General features: G+C 50.2%; 1 protein-coding gene across 8 annotated transcripts in view; it reads right to left on the bottom strand.

Annotated features, from left to right (window-relative positions):
- The window catches only part of EFCAB6 (EF-hand calcium binding domain 6), a 249752-nt gene that overhangs the window by 35779 nt on the left and 199061 nt on the right, over nucleotides 1-14912 (bottom strand). For all 8 annotated transcript variants that reach the window (XM_086712072.1, XM_086712076.1, XM_086712079.1 and 5 more), the window contains 2 exons: nucleotides 10087-10279; nucleotides 6632-6823 (listed from right to left, as the gene is read on the bottom strand). In XM_086712072.1, coding sequence (XP_086568198.1) covers nucleotides 6632-6823; nucleotides 10087-10279 — 385 coding nt within the window. The remainder of the gene's footprint in view (nucleotides 1-6631; nucleotides 6824-10086; nucleotides 10280-14912) is intronic.

Genomic DNA, 14912 nt, shown 5'->3' with positions numbered 1-14912 from the left:
AATTCCATTATTTCCATGGTAATAAAGTAGAGAGATTTTATATGGGTTTCTGGTATGTCTTTTAAAAATTCTATTTCTGCTCTGAGCGATATTTTTCTATTCACGGAAGATACTGAAGGTGCACTTTAAGACTTAAAAGAAATGTTAAGCGGGGACGATTTTCTAAAAACAAGGTGATACTCTCTATTTTGCACAGAGCGTTTTGAATGTAAAATGTTTTTCCCAGAAGTGAAAAAGAGCTATTTGCAGAGGATGGAAATTCAGATAATGTTTTCACCCAGTCTGTGGGAATCGTGTGAAAAAGGTAGTACCGACACCATGGCTCAGTGCTTGTCTTTTTTCTTCTTTTGAACTAAGCCGCCGGGTAGCATTTCGGTTTCAGTACTCCGTCCCCCCTTCCTTCATGCCACACTGGTTCGTGCTTCTCATCTTGAATCGGGGTGTGACGGTTTGGCAGGAGGGAGGAGGCATGCAAAGACGGGGGCCCCTCTGTGTTCCCCCGGCTCACAAGTCTCTGGGCCCCCAGGAAACCCTGCGTGTGGCTCTCGGAGCAGAGCGTGGTGCGCGAGAATGGCGCGCCGCCCGGGCTGGGGCGTGTTGATCCGCCCTGGCCCGAGGCCCGTGACCCGCGCTTGGACAAGTGCTGTCTGACTTTGGCGGTGCGTAATGAGGCGGCAGAAGGAACACGGAGGAGACGCTGCGCCATGCCAGAGTTCCATACCAGGATCTGAAAATAATGCGGCATCTGTTCTGAAAAGCGCTCGGATGATTTTCACATGTCGTGTGTGACAGGCATACGAGACAGGAGATCAATAGAAGTTTCGGAGGACAGATTTAGCAGGGTATCCAATATAAGAAACGGGTTGTGAGTAGGTGCAAAATTCTCGTCTCTACTCTCTGCATACTTTCAATCTATCCGAGGCCGTACAAAGCGTGTTGAAAAGTTGTTCCTTTTCCAAGAACGGATTCGGTTTGGCGAGGGATTATTCAGGGTGAACCTCCTTTGCAGGGAGCGGTACTGGCTGTCTTAATTACATTTGGGTAATCTGCTTTTAATTACTTGTCTCCCATGTGTCCCCTAGAGCGGAGGGATGACTGGTATCATATTTAATGAGCTTGAGGACGATGCGTTAACTATTCCCATTATTTGTTACTTCTTTTCCTTCTATTAAAAATGCCAGCCCAGGACTGAACTTTAGAAAGAGGCTCGGCTCTCCCACAGCCTCCTCCCCGTTCCAGCCACCTGACTAAGCTAACTCACGCCCTTGCTCAGAGGTCTCAGTGATCTCAAAGGGACTGAACTCTGGGGCAGAGAACAAAGGGCAGGGGTGGCCCTTGCCCCTCCCGCCCTCTGCAGAGAAACAGGAAGAAGGAAAACCCCCACATTGCTTGCTCTGTCTCGAACTGCCTGTGGTCGCCGCACATCGAGGCCACAGACCCTGTCTTCGTGCCAGACTTTCAGCCTACAAGTCCCTTGATCTGCTTGTTCTCCTCGTCGACGCGCCTCTGCCCAAGTTTGGGCTTCTCAACAACGCCAGGAACAGCGGGAGGAGGGCTGTGCAGGGGTCCGGGCGAGGCCGTCTCCGTGGCCCCGGCCCCGGCCACTTCCGGCCCAGCACGCTCACTCCCGTCCCTGAGCACATTTCGCATCATCACTTATTTTGCACTTCATCCGGAAACCTCTCCGCGAGAACATCCGGCAAAGTGTTTCCGGAGGCGAGGGAGACTCTGGGAAGGAAAATCAGGTACAACTAATGTTCACAAAGCAAGCTGGCCACATTGGAAGCTTCACCCTCGGTCCGGGAACTCCCGAGTGGACAGAGATGCTCATGGTGACCTGTGAGGGAGGATGGCTGTGGCCGCACTGAGGTTTCCCTCCCCTGCTGGCGGGCCGGCTGCCCCCTGGCACTGGGCTGTTGGGAGGGCTCAAGGCGGTCAGGCACTACGCCGCGGGAAGGGTTTGGGCTCATACTCCTAAGTGCTCGACAGAGGCACGCTGTTGCACTAGAATGCCGAGCACTGGAGGCACCTGCAGGACCAACGGCGGGGGATCGGCCAAGTCCGTTAGGACACCTGTCCCAGCAGACCCCTCCTCCCTTTTTCCCCCCGAGAGGCCAGAAAGCTGCGGCTGTTCCCGCCTCTCATTCCTTCACGGAGCACGGATCAGTGAAGCCTGTCTGTTCCACTTTCCAAATGTTTCTAGAACGGAGCCACGCCAGCAGCATCCCTCCCGGAGCCGTGAGCCTCCCGCCTCGCTCTGGTCCTTGGCCCCACTGTCTCTTCTCCAGACAGCAGCCACAGTGAGTTTTCTGACTTTCTAACCGACGCTCCTCTGCCCCAGGTCAGCGTACTCCTCCAGCCGCCGCTTCCGTATGTCGCTTACAGTCAAAGCATTACAGCCTGCACCCTGACCCCAGGCGACAAGGCCGCCTGCCCCATCCCTCCCTGGCTGTATTTCCTCTCTCACGCCCAGGGAAGACACGCCGCGAGCTGATGGGACACCTTCCTGCCGAGTCCTTGAACTAGCTGTGTCCCCTAACGCCCCTCCCCTAGAGGCCACCTCCTCTAGACTCTTCAGACATGCCCTCCTTCTGTCCCGCTTTATTTTCCTCGGCAGCATGTTCTGGAATCTGACGTAGGATACATTTCTCATTTCTCATCTCCCCATCTCACAAGCCCCTGGAAGGCGGGGACCGCGTCTGTCTGGGTCACTGCTGGCCCAGCACCAGCTGATCGCCGGCATGTAGGAAACGTTGGCGGATGGAGGAGTGAGTGAGTCCACACCGTGGGAGGGCACGCGTCAAAGGAAATCCAGGTTCTGGAGAAAAATCAATAGCCTGGAAGATGCCAGTGACACCACAGTAAGTGAAATGGCAGTTCTGGGGGAGACGGTGCGGGGCAGCGAGAAGCTGGGAGGTGGAATGAGAAAGCGAGGCCTCACCTCTCGTACCCACAGTCCCGAAAAATGCCCAGGAGGGTTGTTTTAAGAAATCCAAGGGTGACCGAGAGGGGAGAAGGTATGCTGCAGGAACAAGTCTCAGTGACTGCTCTTGGGGGGGCAGAGGGGTGAAGAGTTGATCCAGTAATCTCTGCTTTTAACGCTCTCGCCACTGTTCAATTTCCTCTCCACGGGGCATATATTACTTCGATACAAATACGAAACGATTGTTGAAAAAGAGCCTTTTCAGAGCTGAGAAAATCCGCCAACAACCCCCAAGTCAGCAGCATATGCGCGCTGTCCTACACATACCCCCAAAGGATACTCGCACAGAAAACAGGATTGGAAGTAAATACACCAAAATGTTAACAGTGGTTGTCCCTAGGGATAACTTTAATTCTCTCCTTCAAAATTACCAGAATATTCCAGATCGTGTAAAATGGGGCATAAATGACTTCTATAGATATTAGCTTAGGCCACATCAAATTGTCAGTATTCGGTCACTTCTGGCTCTAAAAACGGCGATTTCATGTGATTCCACCCAATAGAAAAAATTACTTTAAAAAGTACGGGGCTGCTCTCGAGACCAATAAAAATATTCCTATCTTTTGACTTCAGTTATTTATTTCTTTGGATTCTTTTGTCTAGGAAAGAATCCAAAACGCAGATATAGATTTACATATGAAGTGTTCATGGCGGAGTAACTTACAACGGCAAAAGCTGGGAAAAAAATCTAGACGCTTAAAAAGCGGGGAGGAGATGGAGTGCTACAAAGGTGTTTTGGCCCATGTTTGGAAAACCTTCCAGCGACGTGGTGCAATTTAACCTGGAGGAGGAAAGAAGCAAGATCCACGATCACACAGCCAGTGTCACCTCCATTCTGTAAAAGAAAGGAGCATATCTGCACACTGTGCTCACGGCAGCATTATTCGTAACCGCTAAGACGTGGAAGCAACCACCGATAGATGAACGGATAAGCAAAACCTGGCGTATCCCTACAGTGGACGATTTTTAGACTTAAAAAGGAAGGAAATTCGGACACAGGCTACAACACGCATGAACCTCGAGGACACTATGCTGAGCCGAAATAAGCTAGCCACAGAAAGACAAATACTGTATGGTTCCACTTCACCGCGGTCAAAATCACAGCGACGCAAAGCTGAGCGGTGGTCACCAACGGCTGGGGAGAAGGGGTTGGGGGGTTAATTAGTGTCTAGTTTCGGTTTTGCAAGATGAAAAGAGTTCTGGAGGGGGTGGTGGTGATGGTTGCACAGCCGTGTGTATGGATCTTAATACCACTCAACTGTGCACGTAACAACGATTAAGATGGTAAGTTTTACGGTAAGAGTGTTTTGTCCCGATAAAAGGACTAGGGAAAAGATGCATTAAGAAGGCGGGGGGGGGGGGGGGGGGGGTGGAGATCTCCAAGGCAGTGTGGCACATCGAGAGAATGTCTGCTCCGGAGCTGAACCTGCCTGGTCTCCTCTGCTAGTTGACCCGGCGGGAGTCTGACTTCCGGAGAGCTTCGCTGGGATAAGAGCCTGGTGAGACCGTGTGGGGAGAACGGCCCAGCACACGGTGGGGGTTGTTCTCGCCAACACGGCATCAGCATGGGGTTTCGAACCCCGTTTTCTTTTTTGCACTTTCCTGGGTCTGCCAGAATTCCCACAGTGAATATCTAAAGTCAGGGGAAAAAAGTGTACTCGTTAAAAATAGTGAGCATCACCATAAACAGAGAGAGAAGATGAGTCACAGGCCAGGAGGAGGTATTTGCTGCTCACGTACCAACAAAGGACAGGAACCCTTCTCAGATAATGAAACCTGAATGGCTCATAACACAAGAAAACGCGCAGGCTTACTGGTATTCAGATGGGCAGGAATGAAAACATCTGCCAATACCCAGGACTCCTGGAGACCTGGAGCGTTCGCAGCTCTCACCCAAGGCTGGTGGGAGCGTGCACTGATCAGTGCAGCCACAGTGGCGGCCACTGGGATGCTGCCCCTGGGATGCTGCCCATGCACGTGCCCTCCGATCCCACGCAGGGTAACTCCGAGTGTCACCGGGGGACCGACGCAGGAGGCTGGCTGGTGCTCTGCTTGTAATAGAAAAAACTGTAAACAGCCTACACGGTCATTAGCGGGAGGCTGATAACCAAACAGGGTGCGTCCATTTAATAGAATGTATTCACTTGATGGATTCATTTTATGGCAGCCTAATAAGGGAATGCACTAAGACCAAAGGGATAACACGGCTAAGTCCTGAACGCGTGAGAGCAAACAAAAAAAAGTAAGCACAGAAAACAGTATTCGATGGAGTACCACTGGCATGCAGTTTGAAAGCGTGCAACCCGACATCATCCATTGCTTAGGGATGTCCGTCTGAACGGCAACAAGGAAAGAAGTCACAGCCCACACGGGAGACACGGCACAGCATCGAGGGGCCTGGAGCTGGGAGAGACCTCTTGCTCACAGACCAGCTCTGCCACCTGCCATCAGGGGGCCTGTGCGCAAATTAATGTCTCTGTGCCCTAGGGTCCCCATCTATAAAAAGGGACATTAATAGCACATGCCAAGTATTGGTATTAAAGGACCGGGCGGGTTCATGTATGTAAAGGACCAGGAAGAGTGGCCCTCGGAAGGCACTGTGTAGCGTTTGCTGTTGTGAGCATTACAAAGAACCTCAGACCTTAAAAATGTTCACGCTGTCTGCTCGAGTATGTGAATGTCCAAGGGTCCGTCCTGGATCAGCGATCAAGGATTTGTGAACGTAGGTGTTCGTCACACATAAGAGCATATGCCATTGGAAATGACGTAGGTATCCGGCTGCAGAGGGACAGTTCAATATACGGCAGGACAGGCCCCCTGTGATTTGACCGCTGCATTAGTTGTGGATGGCTCACATGTTTATTTTCATCTCTCCTTCCATGCAGGCGGGGACCATGCCACTCTGTTCCCTCTGTTCCCTCTGTTCCCTCTCAGCACGGAATGGCGGTCAGAGAAATCCGTGTTGGCTGAAACCGGACTGTGATTGTTGCTAACGATTCGGGTCCATTTACGGTTAGAGATCAAGAAACAGCCTCAGGGTAAATACCTGGTGTGGCCAGAAATGCAGTCTGGGGGGAGGAGGAAGAGCCCTGCAGTCAGTCACACACCCTCCTCCCGGGAGCCCTCCCTGACTTTCCCAGCAATCTCTCCTCCTGCTGATCATGTGTCTGTTAAAGCCCACCCTCTCCACGCTCATCTCCAGCCCAGATTTGGCTGATACACGCCCCAGGGACCGGCACATAGGGTGTCCTCAACAAACATCTCCCAAGTGAGACCCGGTTCCCTCACTTCCGCCTCCGGGCCCGACACACTGTGGGCCTCACTTCTGTGGACACCAGGTCATCTTCGGGGATCTAAGATTCCGGAGAATTCTGAAGCAACCAGACAAAAGCAAGCTCCCAAAGTTCTTTGAAAACAAAACAAAAGAAAACCAAAACAAAACAAAATAAAAAGGTTTTCCATAAAGTATACACACTTACCTTTTAACACTCTATGTGGAATTTATACCAAAGTTTCATTTGGAGTTAGCTAATTACATGAGGCGATTGCCCTTTCACTTGATGTCATTTTAATCAATTACCCGTTTGGCAAAAACTACTTTTAACCCGGTCTCAAAGAGAGGTGCTCAGGTAATGCCAACATCCTTACCTCTTCGGAGAAAGAGTCGAACTTCTGGAGGAAATATTTCCAATTTATATGGGGGCTTAGATGAATTTTTAGTTTTCTCAAAAAATAATGATACTGGTTATCTGTGAGTTTGTGACAGAAATCCTTAAGAACTTGTCCAAAATCTGAAGCCTTTACAAACCCAGTGTCCTCTTTATCCAATGCAGAAAATGCCTACAGAGAGAGAGAGAGAGAGAGAGAGAGAGAGAGAGAGAGAGAAGGCAGATGTTACCATCCAGTGAATATTTAAAAAATATTTTTTTTATGTATTACTTTTCTGACTGCGAGTGAAGTCAAGTGTGTTCGAGTCCCCCGTAAATCCTACCTTACTGATCAAAGGCACCATGACTAAAACATTGAGACAGGTAAAGGAAGCCTGGGCCTGGTGTGAGAGCTTCTGTGCTGCAGGGAAGGGTCGCTTCACTGGCCCCCCACCGTGTGGCTATGGAGAGGCAGGGGAGTGAGGAGCCCTGGCCCCTTTCCCATAGGGCTTTGAAGCCACCCGAGCTCCAAGGAGGCCAGCTTGGCAGGGGAGGAGAGAGGCTCCGGGGGTGAAACAACGTGCCCAAAGTGACTGTCACAGGGGGTTCAGATGCAATCCTGCCACAGTAGGGGTGGGGCGGGGGTCCCAAGGTGCAGCCTGATTGAGAAGTGGCCGGGAGGAGCAGTTAAGGGACCGCCCCATCCCCACTCCCACCCCGAGGCTTATACTGGGAGGCTGCTGCCCTTTCTGCGACCCAGGGCCAGTGCCTGTGTGGCCTCGGCTCATGGGTGGATCCCCGTGGCCACGAGCCGGTGTTGGAGGGGCGGGGGTGGGGGGCGGCCAGGGCCAGCCCAGCCGTACTCCCGTCAAACTGAAAAAGTGCAAAAACGTGCTATAAAAAGAAAGCACATTTTTTTTCCATCTGTCGGAACAAAATCATTCATTTTTATTGCACTAGGAAATCTGTATCAAGCGGTGGGTTAGGATCTTTTTTTTTTTAAAGTGAGAATTGAATGTGCGTGCCAACCCCAAACCACATTCCCTGCTGGTTAATTCTCATTCAGGGCTGATTAAGCCCATCCCATCCGTCCATGGGGGTGGTGATATGTGTGCAACCAAATTAACCTTAAAATACCGTCTAGCGTCAAGTTTTTATTTAGCATGTGGTAACGGGACAAAGCCGTGGGTGGTGGAAAAGCCCGGGACACCCCCCTCCGCCCCACCTCTGCTCAGAAGTGGACTTTGAATTCCACCTCTGCTTTCCTACCATGAGATCTTAACCTCCATGACCTTAGCTTCTGTGGTAGGAAAAGACGGACTTTGCAACTCACATTGTTGTTTTACTACGGCCCGAAAACAGCTGTACGTGTACTGGACACATAGTTGATCTCAACAAATGTGGAGAATGACCATAAAAATGAGCCCAGTCAGCTGAGCATCTGTGTTACGAGGACGTTAGAAGGCAGTGCGCTGAGGGGCGCCTGGGTGGCTCAGTCGGTTAAGCGTCCGACTTTGGCTCAGGTCATGATCTCGCGGTTCGTGAGTTTGAGCTCCAGGTCGGGCTCTGTGCTGACAGCTCGGAGCCTGGAACCTGCTTCGGATTCTGTGTCTCCTTCTCTCTCTGCCCCTCCCCTACTTGTACTCTGTCTCTCTCTGTCTCTCAAAAATAAATAAACATTAACCAAAAGACAGAAGGCAGTGTGCTGGGCAATCTATAAACTCTATAGAAATAGAAGTTATTGTGATGTCATTTCAGAAACAAGATGCATCTGAGACACATCTCCAGTGATATGCAAAGACGCACAAACGTGCCCGGTATCCTCGCTGATGGCTGTCCTCAGACCTCGCCATTCCTTCTGTGCCTCGCTGCCCCAGATGCCCTCTCTCCCTTCCATGTGCCGCTCTCTTGGCCCGACCTCACTCTCTTGCTTAAAACATCACCGCCTAAGGAGTGTTTCTCAGAGGTGAGAGTCATGGTTCCCCCTAGAGGTTCCACGAACTTCAGTTTGAGAAACATCCCGATGGATGTTAATAGTGCCACTTTACGTCAGAAAGAGGCAAAACCATCCTGCAAATGGACTTGTTTGGTCTGGAGAGTGCTTTAGAAACCTGAAATATGTCCTGACATTTAGAAACCAGGAGGTTCCAGAGTGTCTCATGAAAACTGGAAAGCTCTAGCAAAGTGGGGCCAGTTTTCAGCTCAGCAACAGTTGGCTGAGACTGAGGAGAAGCTGTCCTTTCAACAGGGCTGGGTCTCCAGCCTGCTGCGGCCACTGCCTGGGCCCCTTCATCGTCTCTATGACCCTCATGGTGGACATCCGTGTTCGCAATGCTCACGGGGTGACCGCTGGGCCCAGCGCCGTCTCACACACGGGCGCTGGAAGGTGCGTAGAAGATGGCCTGTGTGCTTTCCAGATGACCCACGTGTGCAGACTAATTTTTATCTTTGCAGAATCACTAAAACAAAGACATAAAAATCCTAAATCCTCACAGAGAACTCCTAGATGTGAAAAATGTCTGCTCACCAGCACAAAGGTCAAGTTGGCTGACATTCTAGAACTTTCACAGGCTGGCTGCGTGGCACTTGCCTTTCTCCTTCTCTCTAGTCCCTTATGCTTGGACCCCAGAGCCCACCTTGCCGCCATAGCCTAGGGGATTATTCGCTCCGGGGATTTAGCGAGCATGGTCCTAGGTTTTTGACAGTGTCTGAAGGACAGTCTTGTTCTGATTGTGTCCAGCATGGCCCCGGCTGCTTTGAACCTTTGATCTCATTAAACTGCGAGGCCTGCCCTCTGCAGACAGCATTTTCTCTTCTTGCTGCTGCCGTAGGGGAAATGGAGGTATGGACCAGTCTCGGGGACCGCCGCCCCACCACGGGCACGGCCACAGCACTGTTTTCCAAGGACTCCAGCACGGGCCACAGCATCATCCCTACACGCTCTGCAGTGTCATACAGATGTCAGCGGTCAAGTATCTGTCACTGTACTTGGGGGAACACCTTGCACGTCGCCTGGTTCCCGGTGTCCTTCCCGATGAGTCTTTGTGCCACAGCCGGGCCCCGGGCAACCTCTCCAAGGCCACCTGGTGCTATGGGCCCGGTGCTCACGGGACACACTAGGCCTGCTCTCCCCTCGGGACCTCTGTGCTCTGCCCTCTCTGCCCAGAGCCCCTTGCCCTCGCAGACACAGCACCTGCTAAACACTGAGCACTCCGACCTCAGAGAGCACACGCTGGGCACAATCCTGGCAGCTCCTTGTAGAGCAAACACGGGTACACATGTGCTCAAAGGTACCAGCTGATCTTGCCTGACCCATCTGAGTTCTGACACCCCACGAGAGTGAAGAGAGGGGTGGGGGGCCGGGAGGAGGGGAGGGCTGACAGCAGCTCTTCGTGAATTCACATGAGCACCGGGACTTCAGTTTCTGAAGTAAAACTACGTTTCGCTCTTTCATACCGTTGACAAAGCCGCATTGGAGGAGTCGACAACTTCCTGGATACTCTTCACAACCTCCGCCGGGTCTAGTGTCGCAAAAGTGAGGGGCGCGCCCTCTTTTTCTCTTGGCGGAGGTCTTGTTGGCTCGCTGTTCTCTACCGCCTTCAAGAAGTCAAGGTAATTGAAGGAGTTATCGTGCCAGCGGATTCCCCAACTTGTCCCCAAAGAAAGAAAGGAATGTATTAATTACAAAAAGCAACCCCACCGCTTATTCATTCAACAAAGAGCTGCTGAGCACAGAACAGTGTGCGGAACAGGAATAACGTTAGGACGCTGTTCTCTGGCCCGGAGGTGCTCACCTGTCAGTTAGCTATGAGAGCAGACGGGCACACACCGACAATGCAATATGACGGAGCGAGGTGAGGGCTGCGGGGGCCACAGACTTAAAGCCTGGACAGCGGGGCTCACAGCTTTGGACAGCAGAAGAAGGGAAAAGGAGGCCCAGCTTAGGAACCTGATGCACTGACTGGGGCAAACAAAGATGCCTCCGCAGAGACGAGGGGGGGCAGGGCAGTGTTATGGGAAGATACACCCGACAGTGTCAGCAGGGGCGGTCAGGAAATAAGACTGGAGGGCGCGCGGGCTCAGGACTGTGGTCATCGAGACCTCGGCTCATGAGGGCTGGACTGAGAAATGGTTGGGGGAGGTGGAAAAAAAGAGAGACGTGTCAAACAAAGGCAGTGGAAAGGGAAAGAGGAACTGAGTAAAATGTATGTCAAGTTCTTTTTCAAGACTGGTCGGAACTGAGTGGTCAAGCTGAAAGCATTCAGGGGACAGTTTCACAAAACCTATACAGCTTAGCATTTTCTCAGATAGAAATTCTGAGTGCATGTCTCAATGAGGACAGCCATGTGGAGACTCCTCCCTGCCCTCCACTCTGACACAGAAGAAAATACCTTTACATTCGAGAAGAAAATACGGCGAGAGAAAATCCCAAAGTTTCATGAGAACATAGATCCTATTTAAAGATGTAAACTGATGCAAAATAAAGTTTAATTGCATTCAAAGTTCACATTTTTTGGTCACTTAAATTCTCTGGGGACTGCTGGCACTTTAACACCTAAGCTTTCTTTCAGTGGGATGGAGTCCACGTCAGAGAAGAACAGTGTGGAATGTTGGTAAGCCAGAGAGAGAAGTTTCTAGTGACTCAGATATCTGCTTCTAAAGAAAATGAGCCAAGAGCTGTGCTTTTCCAACCCACAGCTGCAGAGCGGCCTTCCACAGGCCCCGCGTCGCTGGCTCCTATGATGGAGACATGGGGGAAAAGGCTAATCAACTCTATTTCATCAGCAGGATAAATTGCCAACTTGGTATTAAAATTTAGTAATAAAATCAAATGCATATGCTAATCGCAGTATTATTTAGAAAAGTCTATTTTGGATCTAGAAATGAATAATCTACATATAATTACAAATAACAGAGATGTTTATCATCAAGAGGTCTTTGAGAAGAAACAAGCAATTGAGCGATGGATCCTTATTAAGGTTTCAATTTGTAAAAAAAAAAGTTGATCACCCCCATTGAAAGGTGAACTACAGAAATTCCACAGTCTTTTTGTTGTTATTTATAAAAGTACCAATCCTAACTATATTTTAACAAGACTCTCTTACAATCATTTAGTTAATTATTTATCTGGTGCTGTTTTTCTATGATTTATTCACTGAATGCATATGAATTCTTGTTCAGCTGGAAATACATTTAGTGAGAGGAGATCCTGGTTAAGGAAGAAGAGAACGTATAGGCATATTTGAGGATGAAATGATTCTTCTTCCGTCACACACACACACACACACACACACACACACACACACACACACTGCATTGAACTTCTCTCAGCTCAAACACAATTGAGTAATGGTTTCAACATTTTAAGGAAAAATTATTTTCTCCTTAGGATTCTATGCTCAGACAGGCCAGCAATCTGTGTGAAGGAGATTAAATAATTTTTTTCAGACAAAGAACTCAGAAAATTTATTTCTTGTCTGCCCTTTCTTAGAAAGTTACTTCAGGAAGTACTCCAACAAAACAAGGATGGAAATCAAGAAATAAAAAAGGGGGGGGGCGGTGCCTGGGTGGCTCAGTGGGTTAAGCGTCTGACTTCAGCTCGGGTCATGATCTCGTGATTCGTGAGTTCGAGCCCCGCGTCGGGCTCTGTGCTGACAGCTCGGAGCCTGGAGCCTGCTTTGGATTCTGTGTCTCCCTCTCTCTCTCTGCCCCTCCCCCACTCATGCTCTGTCTGTCTCTCTCTCAAAAATAAGTAAACATTTAAAAGAAAGAAAGAAAGAAAGAAAGAAAGAAAGAAAGAAAGAAAGAAAGAAAGAAAGAAAAAGGTATGTGATACAGGAAACAGGAATGGGATCCAACCTTGCTGGGGAATGGTAGGAACAGACCTGGGACAGGACAATGTGGGGGCCCGGCTCCAGAGTGGAGGGTGCCAAGGAACACCTGTGAGAACTGTAAGTGGCGTGGAGTGTTGGGGAACGCGGAAGGGTGACAACGTTCAATTTTAATTGAGCCTCGGGTTCCTAGAAAACAGCTGATTACGTTCCTGGAAACAGCTTACACAAAGAACCACCTTCCCCCATGTGACCTAGAAAAGACGCATGGGTACCCAGGTTTGCCTACAACAAGGTGGACACAGAGGCTCAGGGATGGTGCGGCTGGGAGGAAAGCTAATTTTCATTCGTTCTGTGGGCACTGAACACATAATCATAATTGTGAAATGCTGGTCAACGGTTTTTGAGTTTTAGAATCGACCCGTGAACCAAGCACAGAAGGCCTGGTTGTGGCTGCAGGATAGAAGGTTAAGTTGAACTTCCTTTTCCCCAAATTAAAACCGCGCCTGACAAAAGGCGGGACATGGAAGAATCAGAGAGGGACAGCGGTAGAAAGAGGAGGGGAGGCTGGCATGCGCAGAAACGGGAGGTAAGAAAAAAGTCGAACAGACTGAAAGCCAACAGCTTTCCCTTGTCCCCCAAGAAAACTGAGGTCACAGGGCAAAACGTCCCCCCCAAATCTGAAGGGATCCGGGCAAATACAGAGAATTACAGCTGAGATCTGCTTTCCTAGACTGAAAGCCTTTGGAGCCGGAAGCTGGAAGGAACACTTAAAAGACACCGCGGAAAACCGGTGAGGGCCGTGAATGGACTGTATGTAGGCAAGAGACTCACGGGGGCCCCTCTCCAGCTAGAAGTAGGCATCAACGTGGGGTTAAAAACAGAAGGACCAGATGCTCCCCATCTCTCATCCTCAGGGAAACGCAGATCAAAACCACCATGGGATGTCACCTCACACCCGTCAGCATGGCTAAAATCAGTAACACAGGAAACCACGGGTGTCAGCGAGGACACGGAGAAAGGGGAACCCTCGGGCACTGTTGGTGGGAGTGCACGCTGGTGCCGCCACTGTGGAAACTAGCATGGAGCTTCCTCAAAAAGTTACCAATAGACCCAGCCCACAATACGGTAATTGCACTGGGTATTTACCCCCAAGATACAAAGACACGCATTCAGTGGGATCCATGCACTCGGATGTTCACAGCAGCGTTATCGACAAGAGCCAAATTATGGACGCAGCCCAAGTGCCCGTCAACAGGCGAATGGATAAAGGACAGGTGGTGCGTGCACACAATGGAATATTACTCAGCCGTCACAGAGAATGAACTCTCGCCACTGGCAAAGACATAGATGGGACTAGAGACTACAACGCTAAGTGACAGGAGGCAGAGAGAGAAAGACAAATGCCGTATGATTTCACTCATAAGTGGAATTTAGGAAACAAGACAAATGAACAGAGGGGGAAAAAAAAAAGAGAGAGAGAGAAAACAAACCAAGAAACAAACTCTTAACTATGGAGAGCACAATGCTGGTTACCAGAGGGGAGGTGGAGGGGGGATGGGGGATACTTACCGTGACGAACAAAATAAAGAGAAGGAAAACAAGAAAACAATTATGTCATATAAAAAGGAAAAGAAAACTAGAAGGACTGGTTAAAAGTGTGTGCAGGAAGCACTTGGGCCCCATGTCCCTCCCCAAATTCCAAGCGTCTGGGTACTGGGCCCCTCCCCCAGCACTCGCAAGGGGGGGTCTAGAATTCGTGCTCTCTGGAGTCAGTGTTTCTCAACTGAAGCATGCGTCCCTAGTGCAAGATAGGGAGGGTTCTTAATGAAAAGAGGGATTAAGCGGAAGTTTATATCCTGATTTTACTAAATAGTTTTCTATGGCTCTGCAACAAAACACCAAGAGTAGCGGGTGGCTCAAAGCATCACACATTTCTTTTCTTACGGTTCTGGACACCGGAAGTCAGAAATTGGTTTTATTGGGCCAAGATCAAGGTGTCGGCAGGGCCGTGTTCCCTCCAGAGGCTATGGGAGAATCTGTTCTGCACCTCCAGCCTCTGGTGGCTGCTGGAGATCCTTGGCTTGTGGCCACGCTATGCCGATTTCTCCCCCTGTGCTCACCTCTGGGTGAAGTTCTCCCCCTGTGCTCATGTCTGGGTGACGCCTCTCCCTGACTCACTTTCATAGGGACACTGGTGATCTGAGGCCCACCCAGATGATCCAGGATCATCTCCCCACCTCAAGACCCTTAATCACACCTGCAAGGACTCATTTTCCGTCTCACGTCACATTCATAGGTTCTAGGAATTAGGACCGGGGTATCTTTGGGGGGCGTTATTCAGCCTATCACACCGACTGCTGAAACTTCCAGGCTTCCCCTCCCAATCAGCTCCCAGACTGCCAGCAGCAGGGGACCAGAGAATCTTCTCTGGTTGGGCTGCCAGATTTA

Source organism: Puma concolor, chromosome B4 (assembly GCF_028749965.1).
Source record: "Puma concolor isolate L17-30 chromosome B4, mPumCon1.1.hap2, whole genome shotgun sequence".
NCBI lineage: Eukaryota > Metazoa > Chordata > Mammalia > Carnivora > Felidae > Puma > Puma concolor.
The sequence above is the reverse complement of the archived record's forward strand: the minus strand, read 5'-3'. Positions and strand labels throughout refer to the sequence as shown.